The following is a 23,698-nucleotide window of genomic DNA, read 5'->3' as shown; positions in this document are numbered from 1 at the left end:
TTTCAAGAGAAAGCGCGCGACTCAACGGGAGGGGTGACCGGCCTGCCCGGTCAATTGTGCAGAGCCAGCCAAAGAGGGCGCTTTTCACTGGTGCCTGCAGCGCCCCCTGCGAAGCTGCGGTCCCCTATACCCCCCTGCGGGACCAGGGCAAGTGTGAGCTGCTCTTTTCTTCACGTCATAGAGTTCTCTGATCAATGATGTCAGCGTGCTGGTGCGAGATAGGGGGCTAGCCAGCACCATGCACCGTGCCTGATGAGGGGGGTGTTGCTGGATGCATAAGCACATGGCGTGTATGCCTCAAAAGTGTTCACCAAGTCAAGCGCGAAATACAGTGGAAATACTAAAAACTTTCAGTGCGCTTTTCTCGCTCGCGTTATACACGGATGAAAACTTTTCCGTTTTTGCTATCCACAAATCACACCTCGTATTATATTCGGGTGCGTATTATATGCGGGTTTTTACAGGATGTGTGCAAGCAGGGACTGCACGCACCCTGGAATTCCGGCCGGGCTTCTGGCTCCCGGGTAAGCAATGCCAGGACGGCGTACTCGGCTGCAGGTGACAGAGCCTCATCCCCCTCAGGCCACTCCAGCTCTGCAAGTGTGAGGGAACAAAACCACATGTAAAGGTCTCTGACAAAACACCCAAGTGGGCCTAATAAAAAGCCTCTGCGGAAAGGGTCTCTAATCATCCGCTTGTTGAAAATCTGGGCTTTACATCCAACTCATAGACGTCAATAGCATGGTGTGCCTATGTGACCAACTATAGCGGCGGAACCCCATGGCAGTTACATCGAATCACAGCCATATGATGGGAGTTATCCAGTTGTCTGGAAAATCCAATGAGAAAGAGTTTTAGCATTGTGATGTACTAGCATAAATGCATACTGAATTATCAAAAATCGGTTCAACACGCGCAGTGGTGCTGCCTAGCCTTGACTGTGCAACTGCGTGTTCGCAGGTCTCCAGTAATTAAAGTTTTTCTTCTTTTTTTTTCTAGACAAGCTTGGTTTGAGATCACAGGGCAAAAGGCAATTTACTTTTGCCTGACGAGACGCCATCACCCATTACATTACTCAGCATGATAACAATCGAACATGGTAAATCAGCATATACAGCCAATACAAAGTAAAGACTGGTCCATAAAGCAAGAAAGCAGACAACACCACTGTATACTTATATGTCGCTCGAAGACAATGAAACGAAAAAAAAAAAACATAGCCAATAACATATAAAAAGCAAAAAAAGAGGAAACAGTTATAATACAAAACTTGAAGAACGAAAACTGTTTATGTTGACATAGAAAGTAAGTTTTTATATTGTTTTTGAAGTTATTTATTTATTTATTAATTATAGATACCTCAAGGGCCCTTGGGTGAGGGCTTTACATGAGGGACATGACGTTTTGATGGACATGAGGCTGCTACAGATGTTCCGTAATGCGTAGGTGTTTAGTTAGTAATTCAAGGATTAAGTGATTAAGTTTCTGTGTGCCATAGTTTGTTCTCAACCGAGGCGTTTAAAAATTACTATGCCTGGAATCGTATGGTTTGTTGCAGTGTGGATATAAAGCATAAAAGTGAGCCTGGTCATGGGTAATTTCGCTGTAGATATGGATTGCAAACTTTAGCTTGAATATTTTATTTATCTTCAGTAATTTGGTGTCGGGTCATGGGAAAACCTTGTCAGTACCTTTAATTCATGTCTTTTGCTAACCAGGGCAGTGTACGGGGCAAAGCTTGCACCTCTCGTTAATGCCTATTGGAGAGGGGGGGGGGGGGTGTGCACACCTTCCCATTAATTCAGCGTGGGCCCCTTTGGTAAGGTTACTGCTCCCTCTTGGGCCAGGTCCACCTGGACGGACTGAATGCCTCGACTCTGCATGTTCAAGGGCATTCAAGTAGACCGCAAACCAGTTAGCAGCAGCACATGGCTCCATGCATAACCAGCACAGTGTAAAAGCCTAGCGTACATTTGAAATGCATTTGCACTTGGCTAATAAGGCTGGTATGCTCCAGAAGAGCAAGTGTACAACCAAAGTATACAGACCGTCATGCTCCGAGAGAGCGAGAACTGCCAATGAATAGGCAAGAGGTGCTGCGTGGCAATGGCCTACCTCCGCGCAGGATGTTCGCGAAGACAGCCTCCAGACTCTGGTCGCAGAAAGGGGGCAGCCCCACCATGAACTCGTACAGGCACACACCCAGTGCCCACCAGTCCACAGGTGCACCTGCAGGTACATTGTCACAAGTATAGTACAACCACTGCCCACTTCTCTGGCCAAACAATGGCTGCCCTCATCACTTAAGCTGCTGTTGATGCATAGCAGCTGGCAGGGCCGCCGCCAGAGTGAGGAAGCTGCAAACATTGCAAATGCAGAGCTTGTTCTTATAACTGTGCAACAGCTAAAAACAATTTCTCAGTTTAAGACAACCTGCACTCCAAATAGGGTGTTTTTCTATGTGCACTAGCAAGTGCAGTAAACATATTTCTCAAAACAGCGAGCCTTCTCGTACATCCTCCGCCATTTTCATGCAGATAGGATTCACCAGCCAGAGTCATTTTCTCCATTTCTGGTGTCTTGCAAACATACAGTAACTACCCACTGGAGAAACACTGCTGTTTTGATGACATATCGCATGAAATTTTGTACATACTTGTAAAACAATTACCCTTGTAATTTAAAGGTGCCAAAACCACACAAACACACACACGAGAGAAAAGAATGGGACAGAGCACCACTCACAACTGGCTTAATTTGCAGGAACCACATGCATACATATTTATAGTCAGCCAACGCCTGCGCAAGGAACATATTCACACATCAAGTCGCACATGATAAACATTGCTCAAAAAACTTTTTTTCCGCCTTATACAAAGAAACAAATTTTTCGTTGACGCACAAGCTGCCTTTCTTGCTGATATAGGGTGCTTCAATCAGTTCTCTACGTTGCTACTCCTGGCAAGAATCTTCACCATTGAATAACATGGCTCACAAGAGCATGAAGGGCAGGATCTAATATGTTTAGGTAAATTTGGGCCCTCTTTATTTTGTACCACGTTTCGTTCATGTTCTCTGATTCGCTCGTTGACACAGCACCCGATTTGTCCTATATAAGAACGACTGCACAAGAGGGGAATTTCATAAACTACCCCTTCGGTACATTTCATGAATGGTCGCCCATGCTCGATTCCGCAGCCTCTTTATTTTTCTTCTTGCTTTTTTTCTCAGCCCCCTGAAGCTAGGAAGCATTTGCCCTCGAGTTGAAAAAAGAAGAAAGCAAAAAGAAAAAGAAAGAAGCTGCGGAACCAAGCATGGGCGACCATTCATGAAATGTACCGAAGGGGTAGTTGATGAAATTCCCCTCTTGTGCAGTCGTTCCTATATAGGACAAATCGGGCGCTGTGTCAACGAGTGAATCAGAGAACATGAATGAAACCTGGAACAAAATAAGGAGGGCCCAATTTGCCTAAACATATTAGATCCAGCCCTTCACGCTCTTGTGAGCCATGTTTTTAAAAGGTGCGGATTCTTGCCAGGAGTAGCAACGTGAAAGACAGAGAACCGATTGAAGCGTTCTATATCGGCAAGAAAGGCAGTTTGTGCATCAGCGAAACCTCTATATGTTTGTATAAGGTGGAAAAAAATTTTTTGAGCGATGCTTATCGTGTATCACTTGATGTGTGAATATGTTCCTTGCGCAGGCGCTGGCTGACTGTATAAATATATATGCTATGTGGCTTCTGCAAATTAAACCAGTTGTAAGTGGTGCTCTGTCCCGTTCTCTTCTCTCGTGTGTGTGTGAGTTTGGCGCCTTTAAGTTACAGTGATCAATTACCAACTAGCCCAACAAGAAGTTCTCTTAAAACAATTACCATTGGCATTTTTCATTCCAAACCAGATTAAGTGTCTTTCTTAAAGTCTGCATAAACTTTTCAAGCAGAAAATATAAGAAGAATAAGCTTTATTGAAAACGCTTCTCGATGGGAGCAGTGTGGGTCGCTCCGGACTTCTTTCATCTACTCCAGGGCCCCATACATGGAGACAGCCCCACAGAGGCTTGGTCTACAAAGGTGGATTGACCCTCAAGGACAGTGCTGGGCAAAGCCACCTCCCACTGCTCCAATGTGGGACTCTGTTGTGAAGGCCCTCTAGGGTTACGTTGGCAGGCCCATGTAGTGTGGAACGGTGTAGCCCTATCCGTTATGTAGGAAAACATAAGATTGCTGAAGAGAAATGGCAAGTGGAATCCACTTCTGGTGGACAGAAAGATTTGAGTACTGTAAGGAAAAAGGCACTCTTGCGGTTTTTCAGCGACATCAAACCCACATGCTGCCAAAAGCAAAACATTATTTATCATCCATAGTATTAACAAATATCTACCGTATTTACGCGCATAATTTGCACACTTTTTATTCAGAAATTAGGGCTCGAAGAAGGGGGTGCGCAAATTACGCGGGGATTTTGCGAGCGCGACTTAGAAAACTCCACAAAGGTCATAACGCGCAATATAGGTATAGTGTATGTTGCTGCATATACGGCAGCACCCGGACCCGCACCCCATGCTGGCCGCCCCCCGAAAAAAGTTCACTCAATGAAATATGTTTTCTTTCATTAAAGGACCTTGCTTAACAGTCTATGTGAGTGTGAAAAAATATGTTCCTTTATTACAGAAAGACTGCCCTAAATCTCAAATCACTTACTTTTTGTTTGCATCCTTTCCATCTTCAGGAGAATTTAGGAACAAATGGAGTTGGACAAAACATGCAACACCAGGGGCAGACAGCCTGTCAAGTGGCAGTGTGAATATAGAAGTGTGCAGGACACGGTCAACAGAACCTCGTTCTAGGGATAGGTAGCATTTTCAATGCATTTACAATGTTCACTTCTGTGTAGACACTCCATGGATAGTGCTAACTATATCAGTCCATGCTCACGTTTCTCAGCATTCTCCACTTGCTCAAAGACATAGAAAGTGCTCACAGGAGTCTTGCAATCCTTAGCCAGTCTGGCAACAAGAGTAATGTGAGGATGCACAACTGCCTATGCTTGCAGAACCACATCACGCATATGTGGTGCCCATGAAAAAAGAGGAATGGAGTCACCACTTGAAAGAAGCACTGTAGTGAGTACGCTAAAATCGATCCATGCCTGACAAAGCATGAAAGCAATGTATGCACTCGCCAAGCTATGGGTAGTGTTCCGAATCACACCTCTTCAGCTGTCGGCGCAGCTCTGACAGTGGATGAAGTGTGACTGACCATGCTTATGTCCCTGGAGCAGCTCAGGGGCAAGATAGTCCGGGGTCCCCAGAAGGCGGCGGCGGCTTCGCGACACCTTGGGACTCCGCCGCTCCACACTGCCACTGCACCCTGCACCAGGTCGTTGTGCACCACAGTTGCAAAACCACTGCCACAATGGTTCTCAGCGAAAATCAAGATTGAGAACCCCCCTTGAAAGAACAACGTGTGAAATTCTGGCTATATTCGGTGTGAAATGTTGCCCCACAACATAATGTCTTCCGAAGCACAGCGGGGCCACGGGGCACAGCGGCACCACCGAGATGTACCGTTTCAACCCACTTCTGTTTATCCCGCAGGTGAGAAAACATTATGAAAAATGTATTCACTCTAACAACCCTTTCTTAATTGTGCTACTATGTCCCTACCTCTGTTCTCAGTTGTTTGAAGTTGCTGTGTTCCTCGGAAAACTGTTGCACCTTTCCGGAGATGTGGAAGTGAACCTTGGTCCCGACATGTCACAGATGGCAAAACAATTGAAAGACATTGCAGCTGACATCAAAGAGATAAAAGAGAAGCGACTGAATGATACAGACGGTAAAGAACACGCCATATTGGCCTAGAAAACCATGGTTGTTTCCTGCCATGGTCAGCTTGAGTCTCTGATAGACATTCATTAAATATATAGAGCGCAACTGAAAACAGACAACCACAAAGACGGAGCAGGTAATCATGGATTTCCAACTAGCCCTTACCCTTACCCTAGTGAAAGACCTTGTTCAAATCATAGAAAATAGGATTGACGACTTATAAATTGTTTACGACCTACTGGAAAAACAGGTCGAAATTAGGGAAACACTGGAAAGCACTGTCTCTGAAAACATAAAGAAAACATTTAGTCACAGCAAAGTTCAAATGGAAAAAACTTACTGTTAGGAAAAAAAAAAAAGCAGTCAGTCAAAGTTAGGCCAGTTATATTTAAGTTAATGGATTCATGGCAGAAGGATGAAATACTAAAGAAAGGATTCAAAGTGAAAAACAGCTCTTTTTGTGCTGGTGATGACTTTTGTTGCAAAACCACAGCTATAAGAAAAAAAAACCATGGGAAGTGCCAAACCAAACCGTGATCACGGTCAGAAAGTGTTAATGGCCTCTACTAAGCTATACATTAACAGTAAAGCATACATATTGGATGACGAACTGAACAGAAAAGACGGTGAGCAAAAACAGTCTCGGCCCAGAACATGCTTGCAAGCACAGGAGTTAAACTTTCTGCCCTCTCTTGATGGCCAGTTGGTGCTGGTCGGTTGCTCGTCGCGAGCGATGAATGATGGCACGTTGGCTCATTGTATACACGGCTGTTAGCAGTACGAAGTGCCTTCGGGTCTTCGTCCGCTCGTCCGGTGACACGTTGCCGGTTGAGGCAGCAACTCCAACTTCTTAACAACAAAACTCATTTATTAAAGACGGGATCGAAATACAAGGCAGGTGAGGAAAGGCAGTTGAAAAAAAGGCTGTTTAAAAGTGGCCGAGACTGAGACTTGGCGCCCCCCTCCAAACTCTATGTTTGCTGTACGTCTTAAACCCTTCAATAATTGGGCAGAGCTTTGCTATTCCAGCTCTCGCCCAATATTGGCCAATAGCAGTACAACGGTACAGCACATACAAATGGGCGGACCCCAGGGCTCGCCACAACCAGACTCTGTGGATCCCAAGCCTTCTCAAACGTGCCGGGCGCGTGGTTTTGCATACACCGCTCAATACATGTGCAACCCATCAGGCGCCATTGAGCCGCCGCACATAGGCTTTGCCGTTTCCGCTGACAGTAAAAGGAATCTCCTCAGCGGGGAAAGGTTGTCAGCCCCTCTGCGAGTCTGACAAGGTTATTCGCGGTCCCATTCCGCGTTTCCCACAGCCCCAGGGCAGCATACGAAGCGCCCAATGCGCTGTCATTGTTCTAACCCCTCCTGCACGGCCGGTCAGCAGGTGACCAAACGCAGAGATGCGCAGCAGCAAGCGGGGGCAGTGATAAGCCATCTGCACGCGGTGGCGGCAAGGTACAACGGCGAGACGTCGCCGGAGTCTAAAGGAATTAGCACGGGTGTCATGCCGTTGAGTAACCCCCTCCCCCTCGACTTCCCACAGAGACGGCAGCTCCTGGCGAAAGGGGGAAACGAGCCACCGGCGCCGTGGGCTTCTAACTTAACAGCGGGTAAAAGCAAATCATAGCTAATCTCAAAATGCTTATCAACCCCATCTTGTAGGCACCCAGTTTCACTGGATAAGTCTCCTTGAGGCAGCGAGCCGGCACTTGTACAAGAAAAACAGCAGAGAATAATTAATCTTAACACCTGAAGCATCGTAAAAAAAAAAGGAACATGAAATTCTATTGCTTGAATACGATCCACACATACCCGTTATAACTCAGAATTGGCTATATAAAGACATATGCCATGATGTTATTTTTCCAGCCACCTATAGTGTTCAGAAAGGACAGGCCCTCAAGATGGTTTGGTTTGCTTTATAAGGTTTAACTTCCCAAAGCACTTCAGGCTATGAGGAATGCCAGGCTTCAAGAGGTGGCGCCATGGCCGTTTTAGTAAAAAACAATTAAAGGCCACTTTAACTGAAGACATTCCTGATCTTGAGTGCTTGTGTCTAAGACTGTCATGCTGGGGACAGGAGTTTATTCTGTACGTGCTCCATAGGCCCCTTCATGTCACCAATGAGTACCTGGACATGTTAGAGATGCATATGTTAAAACATAAGAAAAGTAAAATACTATTGATTGGTGATCTGAATATACCGGGTATTATCTGGGAGAGCCTTGAACAATGTACAGGACCTAACAGACGTGAATGCTGTCTATAATATTATGTTCATACATGACTTGGGGGTCAGGTCGTTCGCCAGCCAACTTGCATATCGCTCACTGCTAGTTCGATTTAGATTTGGCATTTATACCTTGCAATTTTTCTGATTGCACTGTACCAGTTGAGCAAGGGCTTTCTGACCACCACCTTGTGAGTATTTAAATTCTGTTAAATGCACTTGGCACATTGAAGCAGGAGCAAATATAGAAATTCGAAGACTACACACCCACATAGCACATCACTTGGACACGTCTTTTATAGATTTTGACGGAAAGGATGCATGTGCACTCCAGAATAAGTTCACAGAAACACATACGTCACTACTGCCTAAATAATTTAGTACCCACAAAAAGAAAACAACCAATAAAGTGACACCGTGGATGAATCGACAAATTATTCATTTTAAGCGAAAAATATAATGATTGAAGAAAAGAAAAGTCTGCAACGAAATGGTATCCTTGAGCTCAAACATGCCATCACAAATGCTGTGCACAAATCAAAACACTTTACTATTAAAACAACTCTGCCAAACTTCATATAAATCTGACCAGAGCAAGTTCTGGGAATTAGAACTGCGGAAATAGCAAAATTTTGGGTGCGAAGCGAATTCGAATATTAAAAATTGAGTGTGAATCGAATTGAGTATTTTTCTAATATCTTTCCAATATTGCCAAGTTAAACTGCACATGAAATGTTCTGCAAAACATGGCCAGAAAAAAGCAAATTTATTGCACAACTTTTGGCACTTGTACTTTCACATAGTCCCCCCCCCCAAAAAAAAGAACAGTCCAATACAGCTGTTCAACAGAATGGATGGTTCCACATTGAGTTACTTCATGTTGTCATGGAGGCAAGTGATCTGCTCAACATGTCCAGGAAGTAAGCATGCCTTCCTGCTGGTAACAACAGCACCTGAAACTGAGAACAGGCGCTCACTAGACACGCTTATGGCAGGTATCTCCTAGCAAGTTGAGCCAGCAAGCAAACGGTAAGCTCTTGCACCTTGTTCTCGCCACCAGTGGTCCTCCTTTCATTCCAGAATCGCATCTCCCAAGCACCTTTCTACATCTGCTTGTGCTCATGGCTGTGAATGCTGTCACTGGCTTAGAAAGGTGTCGAAATTCTTCCACAGTGCTGAGGTGGATTGGACATCTTCAACTAACAAGTTCTCGAGCCAGTGACTCATTGCTCCATCTTCTTGGTATACCACCAGCTTGACACGAGGGTCGAAGAAAACTGCCAATTTTGCAGCGTTGTCAAGTTTGTAGTTGGGAAACCTTGTCTTCAGGCACTTAGGCAGATTAGCAGAAAATACGGATGTAACAAACTGTTGAGTCGCAGCATTGCTTAGGTGCATGAGCAAGCAGTAAAGGACGGGTATAAGAGCTGAGAGTGCTGGGTAGCTATTGGCTCCAGCTGTAGTTGCTCCTCCTTCAAGCAGTTTCAAAGCAGCAACATACTCAATCGTTTGCCTCCATTCTGTCACTAAAAAGTTTTCAATGTTCTCATTGTCAGATGCAAGATGTATGGCTATTGCCTCTCTCAACTACACAAGCCTGGAAAACATGGCAACTTCGCTATTCCACCTCGTTTCAACATCTTGTACAACTCGAAGTGGTGGCTTTTTTTTGTTTTGTTTTTTTCTGGCAACAATTCAGTCTGTCATGTGCCTTTGGGCTGTGCTTGTAATGCCCAACAATGGCTTCTGCTCTCAAAAGGCCTGGAGGCATTTTCTTGACATTGTTGATAGCCAGCTGCAAGGTGTGGGCAAAAAAAAACAAGTTTTTTACAGACCAAGAAAGAGCCTGTGTGGCTTCCCTGGTATTGCATGCATTGTCAGTCCCCACATAAATTGGAAAACCATTCTCTGGAATGTTCCATTCAGCAACAAAGCCTTCACGCAACCGGAAAGTGACAGGTGCTCAGGTTGTACTACATCACCTTGAACAGAGGGTCCAGGAAGTGGCATGTCAAGCTGATGTAGCTTTCATTTGCTCTTGAAGTCTAGATGTCAGAGGTGAATGCAAGTGATGCCACACCATCCTTGAATGCTTTGTGCAGCTCCAGATGAACCCGCTCTTTAGTGTCATTGCAGAACTTGGGCACCAGTGTACGAGACAGCGTTGTTGCTTATGGTGGCTGATAACTGGGAACTGCCTCATTCAACAAGTCCTTGAAACCACGATCTTCAATGATCGCATATGGCTGCAAGTCAGGTGCTATCATTCTGGCAATGTTTAGATCCGAGGCCTGCAGTTTTGATTCCGACAATGCCGTTTTTCTTCTGAACATATTGGCGATGCTTGGTTGACTGGTATCCATCTTTGCTTTAATAGTAGCTTGAAACTCCGCATACAATTTTGTGCTGCTTCAAATGGTTAACGAATGGTGGCCGTTGCCGTTAGCGTCTTCAGCTTTCGCATGAGAGGTAGACTGCATCAGATTAAAAACCTGTTCGAAGTAGTTCCGAACCGGGCTTCTTATGCTTACGACCAAGCGCAGACTCGGTTCAGGCTGTTCCCATGTTTCCAATGCGACGTTGAGGTGAGCGCACGCAACCCAAGGCTTAAATGAAAGTACGGCGCATGACACCGCACAGCGTTTCACTCGGCGCTACTGTCCGTAGAGCTAGTGTTCTTGAAGAAGAAAGTACATCCCGTGATGGCGTGCACGGGTGCCCTTGTAGTGCTAGCCCACACAGTCAAAGTTGTGAAAACAAAGGTACGTTCACACAACACATGGCATTTTGCACAGGACTCCAGGGCTAGCGCGCATAGCTAAAGGCAAGAAGACAAAGGTATGCTATGTTGCACGATACAACAAAGTATTCACACGCAACTCCATAAAGTTTTTTTTTCAATGACAGCAAGCCAAGTCTGCAAATTGCTGCACGTGGAAACGAGAGAAACAGCCTTAAGCTGAATGCAGCGCACGTATGCTGGCTCTTTAATGTAAACTGATTCTACTTGAACCAAGAGCATGCTTGCTGTGTTCCAAGTGCAAACGACACAGAGAAAACAGTTTGGGGCCGGTTCGGGTACAGGTTATGCAATGGCAGACTGAACCTTAAACTACAACCCGCATCGCTGCTGGTTCATGCAGTGTGAAAATCAATGAGTTCTGGTGCCCCGCAGTTGCGAATGCAGCTTTTTTATGCGACAATGGCAACGCGCACAAAGTTTTTGCTCATGGAGGAAGGACAGAGCCAGGAGAGGGGGTACATCACATCTACTTGGCCGCTGTCTCAGCGCGCTTGCACATGCGCAGCAGGCATTGCAGCAGACAACGCTGCTGTGCGCAGCGTTACTATTGGCTGTGCCGGTGGCCAAATACTGCCAGTAGTCCTTGCGAAAGCACGTGACTTCCGGCACACTTCCTGGAGTGCAGCTCGAATAGCAAGGGCCTCTCCCGAGTTTTCCTTCCTCCATGTTTTTGCTAAATCGTTTCCTGCCCTCTATGTTGTACACAATGCCGCTAGCTATTCCTTTGGCGAAGAAGCACGAGCTAGTCATGAAAAGCAGGCCTGAATCCTAGGGGGCAGGGGCCCATCTATGTGTTGCTGGGTAGACAAATTTCGGTAAATGTTCTTCATATTAAGCAATAAAAAATTTATTTTTTATAAAGTCAATCGTTCCGCAATATTCACTGCCTCACAACATCATCATCATTATCGTGTGCGGCCAGTTGGCTTTCAGGCCACGGCAAAGTATGCATCCGCAACACCGACTCACGCACCTGCGCGTTGTGCTCAGATCATGGATGCATCTAAAAGGATGTGAGTGATGCCTTTGTATATTTTCACGATGTCAGCCATAAGTCGTATGCAGTAATTTCGCTGCACAAGGAAACGACACGCTGACACTAGCCTGCAGCTCGCTGCATGTGCCGAAGCTGGCCCTGATCAATTGTTAAAACAATATAACCAGCTTCAGTGCAAATACTGTGTATGAGCAAATGTGTTTTTGCCTGACAGTGAGGACATGCCGAGGCCTGGCCCTAGAAGCTAAGGTATTGAACCTAAGACATCATCGGTTTTTGTAGATACAAGTGCTGATTGCAATCATCAAGACCATTTTCCTCGGGCTGATGGCAGGGTTGACTGTGAAGTGGATCACGAATGCGATGACGAGGACATGGTGACATTTCGGCATAAGCTTCAAACGTGAGCAGTAGAGTCTATGTCATCGCATGTCGCTGCCACGTCACTTTTGAAAGTGCTCCGCAGCCACAGGTGTGTTTCTTGGCTTTCGTCATCAGCGAGAACGTAGCTACAAACTCTGAAAAGGTTGTGTGGCCTTTCAGAAATTTCGGGAAGACAGTACCGCCACTGAGATGTAGAAGCAGGAATACACGTTGCAGTGATCAACATTTAGGGCAGTTTTGCTCATGCTGAAGGGCAGTGTTGCACTGTAAATTGTCACTTATGTTCAGATACCAAAAGTCATATTTGCAGCTCCTTATTGCACTAGTAGCATTAAGAACTGTGTGCTTGAACTGAATTACACATATTCAAGTGCTGATTTTCCATTTATATTTCTGTAGGTGGCACAGAAGACAGCAGCTCAGAAGAGAGTTAAAGAGGCCAGCAGAGCACACCGGGATGGCAGCAAACACCAGTGAAGCGACTGAGGAACTCAGCAAAAAAATTATTTTCACAAATTTTTCATGTTTTTTTTTTTAATGCAGCTTGACCAGCTATAACCTCCTCAGATTGTACTCAAAACACCAGAAATACAGAAAGAGGGGCTGAAGTGGAGGGCTCTGCAATAATTTTGACCATCCCCAGGTGGTGGAAATTATTCCAGAGCACTACCGCACCTCTTTCTTCTTTCACTTCCTCCTTTACACCTTCCTTAGGCACTTCAGTTCGAGTGTCCACCGGGATAACCCAGATAGTCACTGCGCCATTTCCTTACCTCAGAAACCAATTTCATTTGCCCTCCTGAGGCTGTTCTGAGGATGTCCTGAGGCCGGACATGTGGACCTTTTTAATACATTTTGAAGATCATTTGAGGACATCCTAAGGATAAAGAATGTCCTCAAAAAATATCCTCAGTATGTCCCCAGTCTGGGGTGGTAATGAGAATATGCCGCTAGCCACCATCGCCGCCGTGCAGTGGTGTAACATTAGGCACGAGACTAGGCAACTTCGATATTCAGCTGTTTTTAGTGCGATGCGAATTGAACTTTATGTCACCGGCTGGTTTTGCGGTGCCGCGATGTTATTCAGAAAGGCCACAATTTTTAATGTCTAGGCCATGAGATTTTAATTCAGCCAGAAATTTAGTTCTGCGTGCAGCATAGAACACTACACAAGCCTTGTGAAATGAAAGGGCGTCTCCAACTAAAGCGCCTAGATCAGCTGATCTAGGAACTTTTAATGTCCAACTAGACAGTAGTCACTGCCCTGCGCAAGTCTTCGTAAAAATGTGAAGGTAGGCTCCGCAACCTCCTATAACTTTTATTTCGACAGCGCATTTCGCTTTTGTCATTTACAGATTGAGCAAACCTACATTTAGTATTTCAACAAGTGATAGCCGTGTAATAAATTTGACTCTGCAATGCGCGGGAGCAATGCTTTCGCTGGTGTGCAGTGGGCTCTGCCAACTTAGCGATAGCGACCAAAAGCCTCGAATAAAATGTTTCTATGTGTTGCATCTTTCTGGACCAATCAAAAACAATGTATGGCTTCGTATTTGCGGCCGGGCGTCTTCTACGCTGCTGTGTTTGCATCGAGGTACCCACCAACTACAGAGAGGTCCTGCGCCTCGCACTAATCTGCACTGTTTCTAATCAGCGCACGCTGAGGCACGCTGAAACAAACGTTACCAGCGTCAGCTTAAGGTGGAGTCAACCTTTTCAGTAAAAAAGCCCTGATGAGGTTCGCGACGAGAATTGGGCTAGAGCGCGCAATTTATAAGCGCTCCGATTTCATTACTGTTCAAATAGTGTTTGAATAGTAAAAGTGCGATGTGAATCGCAAGTTTCAAGGTTCTAATTATGCTGCAAATTCTCTTTGTAAGTACAGTTTATGTTGTGAATTACTCTATATTTTGGATAACTTTTTTTGCTTTTTTCAAAGTGCCCTTCCTGCTTGGACCTGCCCATGGTCTACAGTATGTCTGCAAACAAATAAATAAATACTTATTATTCATGTTTTGTTACTCACCGCGCAATCTGTGCTTAAAAGAAATGCACGCACTTCTATTTTACAACATGCAGCAGCTCAATTTAGTCGCAAAAAATTGAAATGAATGTAATTCAATTCTCATGCCACAAGGCTAACTGCATCTGTCTGACTGTGTAGAGTAACGCAGCCATTTCACCTCTGTCGAAATAGGGCACTCAAGGCTAGATAATGAGCCCCAGTCTCGGCAGCAGAACCTTGTGGGTGGGAAGCCACCACAGCAGATGCATATTCAGGACAAGAGTAGGAAGACTTCCTCTCTGTTTTAATGTTTCATGGACAACATGCAATGATGCCAAAGCTGGTGTGCCTAGTTAAGGTGGCTGTCCACACCTGTAAAGTACTTCGTCAAAAGTCCAAAGCATCTTTCGTTGTATCGTGAGTCAAGTATTACAACTGGCCACACCCTGCACTCTGTTTTATCTCTTGCCACGTTTTCGTCCTGCCCCTCATCGAAAACTCGAGAAGAGTGATATGTGGGGAAGCAATTCATGGCTGGCACATCTTTTTGCTCAGACTCTTCCAACGCCTAAAACAATGTTTACCATCAGTGAAAATTACAGTTAGAGAGCCCAATAGCTGAACGCCTAACTGCCTTGGCCACGATTTGCAATCCCAAGCGTGTCACTTTAAATCAATCCATGTTATCGCCAAACCCCTCACCAAGGCTTCGAGAAGTGCGAATATTATGCTTTTTATAAGAGAGCTAAGTCGAGCTTGTTGGGTTTCTGTCTTTTCTTTTCTCTCATCCAGTTTGTCAGCGCTGTTTTATCGTATCGTTGAAATGCTTTTGCAGGCACACTACAGTTCACTCATGATAATTCAAACTCGGATAATTCGCACTTTTGGTTGGTTGGCTACAATTTCAATGCATTTTAAAGCCGCCTAATTCGCTCAACTGAAACTTCTAGTCTGCTTCCAATGCTTCCCGCAAGCAAAGGAGCGGTGGCCAAGGTCAGATACGCCAGGTTCGTGGCACCAGGTGAGTGAAATATTCAGCCCCTCCAACTGCTTAACTCAGACATGCTCCACACGGGGGCCATGTCAAGGTCCAATCAGCATTTCACACAATCGGTGATGTAGTTTCATTTTCTGAGCTTCACTACCAGACCGCTATGCATCAGCGAACCAAGCCCAGCCGTGCATCATTTTAGACACTCATTGGAGCATTGCTAGTTCTTTCTTTTTTTCCTTTTAGAAGGTGTTGCATTTGTGTGCTCCCGTTCCTTTCACCTGTGTAGTCCTGTGCGCCAAAAATGCGAGCTTATCACAAGCTGTTTATTATGCAGTGAAGCCTCCTTACATAGAAGCCACAGCATGTTAGGAGGCTTCACCACTACCACGTCACACTTGTGTAAGACGCTGCGGAGAGCCTTATTATTTTGGATCAGTTCTGCTTTGATATTCCTGTTAGCAGGCATGTAGTAAAGCATGATGGAATTGCGAAAAATCATCCTATCCGCATGGTTTTCATTTCAAACTAGTGACCACTGCACATTTTTTCAGAAATTATATCTGCTGCTGTGCGAAACAGTTTTCTGAAAGTTCTCTTTGTAGCCATTCAATTATTTCGCCTTCAGATCATTCAGAATTTTTTTCCTGCCCCTTTCAGTCACAATTTATGCGGTTTCAGTCTATTGGGAAACCAGTGCATTACTGATAACTTTCTTTCAACCACACAACCAGCTGGCGACTGCTGCTGGAATAAACATATCAGAATTTTTTTCCTGCCCCTTTCAGTCACAATTTATGCGGTTTCAGTCTATTGGGAAACCAGTGCATTACTGATAACTTTCTTTCAACCACACAACCAGACAACCACACAACCACACAACATATCATATATTTTATGTTGTTATTATTAAAGCCTTTAGCTAAGTTCGATTGGAGAAATACACTCGAACCCACATATATCGAACTCACAAAAAAACCGCCTACGAGTTCAATACGACGTGTAACTTGATATAAAAGTAGCAGTAAATTTAACAACACACAAGCACATTCAGATGAAGAAAAACGTATTCTATGATAGCCACTTGCTGCACACAAGTTACTGAGTGAAATAGTATTCTTTGTTTCTTCATCTTCACTGCCTCAGTGAGAACACATTTTTCTATGTTATCGACAGACAGCTGAGACAGCAGCCTTCCAGTGACACGTGATAGCAACAAACCATGCCGAGTGCAAGGCCAAACACATGGGCACAGGTTTTTTTTTTCAAGTCCTCGTCACAATTCGCATCATTGGTGCCCTGGTTATCCGCAACGTTGGCAATGATATTTTTGTCCGTAAACGTCATCATCCACAGAGATAAAGTTGCCTACGGCTGCCCCATCATGAATAGCATCAGGATATTCAGACAACTAGGCTCCACAAGTCATCAAGATCAGCCATGGCTTCGTCAATCACCCAATAAGGATTTTGCTCCCTCTTCTCCGGGAAAACAGAGACAAGAATGTTGGAAACAATTCTGTATAGTTTCGATCTTGGCATCATTTCACGACCCATTCAGCATAGACATGGTGCCTAACAGGCTTATTTTTAGGTCTCTTGCAGTCTTTAGGTTCTGCAGGAAAAGTTCACTCAGACGTAATCTGCAACCAACATTCGCCGTGTGGATTATCCCCTGGTCCAAGGGTTGGAGCGCAGACATAGCGTTCAGAAGCAGGAAGCGAAGTGCAATGCTGCTGAAACTAGCACTGCAGTAATGGACACAGCTGTTGTCTATGATGAAGTAGACGTTGCAATCGTGGCCTACCAGGCCATTGTTCCAAGACTTGGGCCACTTGGAAAAAAGTTTGCTGGTCATCCATGCTCTCTGATTAGACCTGCAGGTCACCGGAACTGAAGGCGCGTTCACCAACCAGCCCCCCCAACAAGTATTACTCAGCAAGCATCGCAGAGACGCTTTTTCTACTGGGTCTCTTCTCCACTTAAGCCTGAATGTCAGCCTTGTTCTTCAAAACGGTGCTCAGCGTGCTTCTCCGAATCTTGTATGCTGCGGCAACTTCAGATTTCTTCTCGCCTCGTTCAACTCGCCTGATAATTTCCAGTTTCACAGAAAATGGAAGGTTCTGCCATTTCGCAGCTGCCATCATGCACACACAGAGACAACGAAAACCACCCGGAAATGCTGATGGCAGCACGATGCACTGTACGTTCGTACTGCTTGACAATGCAGGCACAACTGGTGCAACACGCTAAGAATGGATATTTTGGTTGGCTGGTTATGTGCCCGCCACCTCTGTGATGAAAAATCCACATCATCATTGGTCTGCATACACTACACAGCACCACGGCACCTGCATATCTATGAGGAACAGCTAACCTCTGGAGATGTGTTCAGGGAAAGCCAGCTTCTTGAGCTGCCTGGTTTTGCCCAAAGTTCATCTATCGGATGTGATAGCTAATTTGTATGATGTAGTTATAAATTTTCCTACACATTTGTGTTGCAGCTTTATGGTGCCCAGAAATTATTTGATATAATAGATAATTTGATCTAACCGAGTTCAAATTTGGTTCCAAAATACTATTTGCCTGCATCAATATTCATAAAGCAAATCCCATTTAGTCTTCAATCATACATTAAGGCGTATTTGTGATAATTAAAAAACCACTCAAAGTATGAATTACTACTGCACTGCACTACCTTCCACACATCGTGGCACACAATTGGAAAGGCCAGTGCTGTCGTTGAGGCATACAGACCCACCTGGAGTGGTGCTCGTCCACCTGGGCACAAACACCTCGTCGGTGGGTGCCCCTCCGCTGTAAGCCCATTCGGGGCTCCCAGCATCAGGAGGCGAGGTGGCACTGCTGTGCAGAGCACTGTTCAGGGGTGGGCTGGAGCCCAGGTCGAAGTGCAGCCGCTTAACCTCCCCTCCTGCAACAGCAGCAAGGCCGCTCACTGCTCTCACCTCTCATGGCTGGCACTTTTTCTTTATTCCACCACCTTCTCTTTTCAACCCAAGTGCATTGCATCACTCCTGCTTCACTGTGGGCTGCAGTACTTCCTAACTTTAAGATGAAAAATGGTGCACACACACACAACTACTCAAGCTGAAAGACACATAAGCAGAACATACCATCCTGAACAGAGCACTGCATGGGCTAAGGCCAAGACGGAAAATGTGCAGTTTCGCCGGGCCTAGGCCAGTCCGGTCTCGCACATAGAGGGCACGTGTCCAGCTTTTTTATTTATTACTGCAGGTTGCACTTGGGGCGTTCAAGCAGCTTAGTAATGCAATACACTTAGGTTGTCATCTCAGAAACAATTGCCAGCTTTGTACAATTCCCTGATTGGTCGAAAGAGGTCACATGACCTTGTGACATCATCACAACCTGCCTATCAGATTGTGAGCAAACTGTCCACCGTGGCAGGTGGCTGTTAAATTAATGACTGGTCACGAGTGGTTGCTCGGGAAGAAGAGCAACCTAGAACTCACAAGCCCCACCTACGGCTGTGTTTCGAATAGCCATATGCCGAGGCAGTGACGCATCAGTTAACCGCTGCACCACTGCACCAGTAGTGCTGAAAGCACTACCCACGATCTATGAATGCAACTGAGAGGATCGTGACATCATCAACACCCTGTGACCACCAGTACACCAATCAGAGGACACCGCCAAATTTGAAAATCTGGGGACCCTCAAAATTTAGCAATTGGTTCAGCCTAAAAATTCTAAAGGACCGCAAAAATTTTGGAAGTAGGCACAGCTCATAAAATTAATTAAGGTGGCCCAACACTCTAGAAGGTGATGACCCATGCATACCATGCGGCAACGGAACTGGTTCCAACCAGAGTTTCGGCAGGAGAATAGCAAGAGCATTAGACACACATTGTAGACACCACAGTAGGCAACCTAAATGCGATGTATCATATTTTCGTTAAGAATGTGGTTAAGGTCCCCAATGTTTTTACTTATTTTTGGGACCTGCTGTAGTCGAATTTTCCTCATGAGAGAAATTATAAACATCACTCTTTTTTTTTAAGGGGAAAGGGGGTAAGGCTGCTGAATGTCTACAAAATAAAAGAACCCTGGCACTAAAATCTCTTGAGAGAGTTCTTCATTGACGCTGAATGAGAGATAAATGCCATTTGTAGAGAGTAACTAGTGGCAGTGACAGCGCATGTCCAAATAACTTCAGACCTGCACACCCAGCCATGCTGAGTGATACTAGAGGAAAAGTTAAATGGCAATTTTCAATAACTGAGGGGTGGCAAGGAAACACCACTCTCATAGGTTCTAAGCCACAAAAATCCAGCAGCGGGCTGAACTACCACTGAAGCTACTGGTAAAATGCAATTTGAAGCAATTTTTAGAGCATTCAAATTTCCAATCTGAAGCACTTCCAAGCAAAGCAACGCTGATGTAGGAGCAGTCTGGAGCACTAAAATTTCCAATCAGGAGCACTTTTGGAGCAACAAAATATTGATCTGGAAGCACACTAGAGCATGTAGGAGCTATTAGTTTTCAAATCTCTTAGGTTGTCAAACAATGCTGGATAAGTTTGAGTGTGGTGCAAAGCTGCGCTGCACCATTAAGTTCGCCATTATTAGCAGATTCACACCTGACAGATTTTTGCTTCTACGTTTCATGGTGTATAATTGATGAGGAGACACCTTTGTGAAATATGTCATACAGTGTTCACTTTAAGAGCACATGCTTGGCATATACACCAGCTCAAATCTGCTGATGTGTGGTTCTCCATTTTTCATCACAAACCTTAAAAGGCTTTATTAAATCTCCTCCGCACTGAAACCTCGCTGGTTTATTGTTTATGTCAGCCAGTTCTCTGACATTTTCTTGCGCACTTGTGCTTGCCTCACTCGGAAGCAAATAATCACTCGGTTGCCTTGACTTCCCTGTAAGCCAAGCCAGTCTTGAGCAGTCCCTGCGCTGGCTGAAGCATCATCTGAAATGCATACTGAAACGCAATAGCAACGTTAGGATGAGCACGAAAACATCAGCAAATGATCAACCCACCAAACTGACTGCTGCTGACCGTGCGACACGAACCGACCGACGAACCACCAGTTGCGATTCAGCGGCCGCCACTAGGGGCGCTCTCCCAACGTGAAAAAGGCCCATTCTGCCTGGAGTACACACAAAGCCTGCACTAACCCTGCATCATATGTATAGCGCTTCACTTCCTTAAACAAATGGCGGAGCACCGCGATCACCTGTTGCACAACGGAAACGAATGGCGAAGTGCAAATGCAGCAACTCCGTGCAGTTGCACCCATTAATAATGAACACTGGTCTAGTGCAAAAGAGGTCTACGCAGCATTTAAGATGTGCATTGTAGCTATAGTAGAGTGGAGAGCTGGGCGAGTCAATACATGATTGAAGAAGGAAACCAGCGCAAAAGACGAAGACACAGGAACAAGGAACACAGGACAACGCTGGACTATCGACTGTATTTATTTGAGAAACGATCACATTTATACCCTTCAGTTATCAACCAAGCTTGCACACACATGACAGATTAACAAGACAAGGTAAATAGCAGCATCACATACAACCGCGTAAGTTCATAAATCTAATTTCTTTATCAAATAGACTAACCGTCGTGTCACTTACACATAGATGTGTTTGATTAACGATATGGTATGCCTCTAGAATTTCACGTTGGCTCTTAGTTTTACCGCGTCCAAAAATCGTAGTCTTCTTGAAGAGCGGAATGCATTTGTGCTTTCTGCAATGTTTTGGCAAATTCGCCCCGTCATCTGTGGAAAGCAATCTTTCCTTGTTTTAACTTTTAAGTGCAATAACCACCTTTGCTGGACCTATGCCCTACGAACTAAGAAAACCTTACTCCCTTACAGCTCCTGCCACTCCAAACTTACCAAAGGGCTATTGCAACCTTATGCCTCAGTAACGCGCTGGAGAAAAGCTGCTTCCATACTGTACAAGAAAGCTTTCTGCAACAACAGAAGAAACTAATAGAAGCAGGCTTTCCTACGCATGTTATGAAAGGTGTCTCTGAAAAGCTTCTCAAAAAAATGAAAGCCAAACCCAAGTTGACGGAAGGAAGGAAGGACAAAAGCAAGTGTGAAGTGATGCCTTACTTGCACGCACTTTCACACAATATAAAGAAGGTCGCAAGTAGGCACGGTGTCGATGTAGTCTTTTCAGCCCCGCGAAAACTGGCCAGTTTGTGCAGAAGGATTGACGATAGGAAAAGTACAACTTTACAGTGCACGATCAAGCACGAATTCAAATATGTCACCTGTGCCACCCAGGTAGTGTACTGCTTATTTTTATCCTGCGGGAATGTGTACATAGGGCAGACTGGCCGCTGTCTTAACACCCGGCTCAGAGAACATGAAAGATTGCTTTCCACAGATGACGGGGCGAATTTGCCAAAACATTGCAGAAAGCACAAATGCATTCCGCTCTTCAAGAAGACTACGATTTTTGGACGCGGTAAAACTAAGACCCAACGTGAAATTCTAGAGGCATACCATATCGTTAATCAAAGACATCTATGTGTAAGTGACACGACGGTTAGTCTATTTGATAAAGAAATTAGATTTATGAACTCACGCGGTTGTATGTGATGCTGCTATTTACCTTGTCTTGTTAATCTGTCATGTGTGTGCAAGCTTGGTTGATAACTGAAGGGTATAAATGTGTTCGTTTCTCAAATAAATACAGTCGATAGTCCAGCGTTGTCCTGTGTCTTCGTCTTTTGCGCTGGTTTCCTTCTTCAATCATGTAGCTATAGTACTGAGTGTTGGGTAGAACAAATGTCCACGGATGAGGCGCTGGCACCAGAATCCAGCGTGCGCGAACATGCCGCGCGATCGCGATTTTCATCACGAACGTGCGAGTTTAAAAATTTTGCCTCGTACAACATGAAAATGATGGGTGTTACATCTATAGAAAATGTAGGAAAAAATCCTCCACACAAGTCTAGCATTTCCCTGTCTCGCAGACACTTTGATCTCACTCACTCCCTAGTTAGGTGCAAATCCTGCAGGAAGAAACCAGAGTGGAAAGACGCTGGTGCATTGTCAACGCTCCTTGTCCTATCCCCCCCCCCCCCCCCCCCCCCGGCTCTACAACAGAAAAATATGTGTTCTTTTCCACAGCGGGTAATACACTAGCATAGCGCGTACTGCTACCACTACCAAGCATTGATTGGACTGAATACGGCAAGTATGCCCACTGCTGGCTAGGGTGCCTGGTTACCAGGGTTGCCATTGGCCGCTACTTTACATCAAACTGGCTATTTTTTAACCCTGTCTAGCGATAAAAATTTCTGATTGGCTCCCTGGCTAAGTTAAACTTTTAATTGGACTGAATAGGGCAAGTATGTCCACTGCTGGCTAGAGTGCCTGGCTACCAGGGTTGCCGTTGGTCACTACTTTACATCAAATTGGCTATTTTTCAACCCTGCCTGGCGATGAAAATTTCAGATTGGCTGCCTGGCTACTTTAAACTTTTATTTTGGTGCATTTACTATCCATTTCTTTAAATTGCAGCATCCCCGCCGGCAGGGTCGGTGCGCACTGAGGCACCCCTGTGCACGGCTAGGATAGGAAGCTTATATGTGCATGTGGCACGACTCTATAAAGAAGGTGACTTCTTCAGAGAAAAGATTTCGCTACACCAAGGAGCCATGATAGGATGCTGCCTCCAGTACTTGAGGCAAATGGTGGTACAACTCCTGCAGCGGCTTCCAAATGCCTTGTTTGCACTTCAGAGGCTGCATGCCATCAATACTGATGACTAAGAAAGTGCGAAGAGCCGTGAAAGCATACTAAAGCTGCTGCTGCATTTTTTTGGATGTTTCTCCATTGAGCTGGAGTCAGAAATGCGGCAACTGCAAACAATCAGCGTGAGCTTGATCATCATGTTTGAGTTTACGGCTTGCAGCAGCCGGATTGTACCAACACTTACAGCGAATGTTCTTATCCACACCTAGCACAATAAAGCACAAAATTTTGTTACTGAGTTCACCAGAAAGGCCCCGTTCACCAGAAAATCGGTGTCAACGTTGTCGGTGTTACGAGCGAAAAATAAGGAGCATGGCTCTGACATGTGGTCCCCAGAGAGCAACCTAGGAGGCAAGTGAGCCACCTAGGTCACGTAACCTTGAAGCGTCTCCACAACCGCCCATCATGGCAGCTGGCAGTTAAATTAATGATTGGTCGCTCAGGAAGAGCGACCTGGGCCACACAAGGCCCACTACTGGGAGCCATTGCAGGGCAGTGGAGCATCACTTAACCACTGCACCACTGCACCAAGAGGACTCCCAGGGATCTATGAATGTAAAGTAGGGAATGACCAATTCTGCATATATGGAAATTAACCGATTATGCTATCGCGTCATACTTCTAAGGCAGAGCTGCAATTTTTTTCGCTGTTCAGTGTTTGAACGCTATAAT

At 45.2% G+C, this 23,698-nt stretch overlaps 1 protein-coding gene across 2 annotated transcripts in view; it reads right to left on the bottom strand.

The window, feature by feature from the left end:
* Window positions 1-23,698, bottom strand: part of gwl (serine/threonine-protein kinase greatwall) — a 130,622-nt gene that overhangs the window by 22,437 nt on the left and 84,487 nt on the right. For both annotated transcript variants that reach the window (XM_077657282.1, XM_077657283.1), the window contains 4 exons: window positions 18,013-18,183; window positions 5,262-5,372; window positions 2,116-2,229; window positions 493-594 (listed from right to left, as the gene is read on the bottom strand). In XM_077657282.1, coding sequence (XP_077513408.1) covers window positions 493-594; window positions 2,116-2,229; window positions 5,262-5,372; window positions 18,013-18,183 — 498 coding nt within the window. The remainder of the gene's footprint in view (window positions 1-492; window positions 595-2,115; window positions 2,230-5,261; window positions 5,373-18,012; window positions 18,184-23,698) is intronic.

The sequence above is a fragment of the Amblyomma americanum genome, chromosome 3 (assembly GCF_052857255.1).
Source record: "Amblyomma americanum isolate KBUSLIRL-KWMA chromosome 3, ASM5285725v1, whole genome shotgun sequence".
Classification (NCBI taxonomy): domain Eukaryota; kingdom Metazoa; phylum Arthropoda; class Arachnida; order Ixodida; family Ixodidae; genus Amblyomma; species Amblyomma americanum.
Note: the sequence above shows the minus strand (reverse complement) of the source record. Positions and strands in the feature narration are given on the sequence as shown.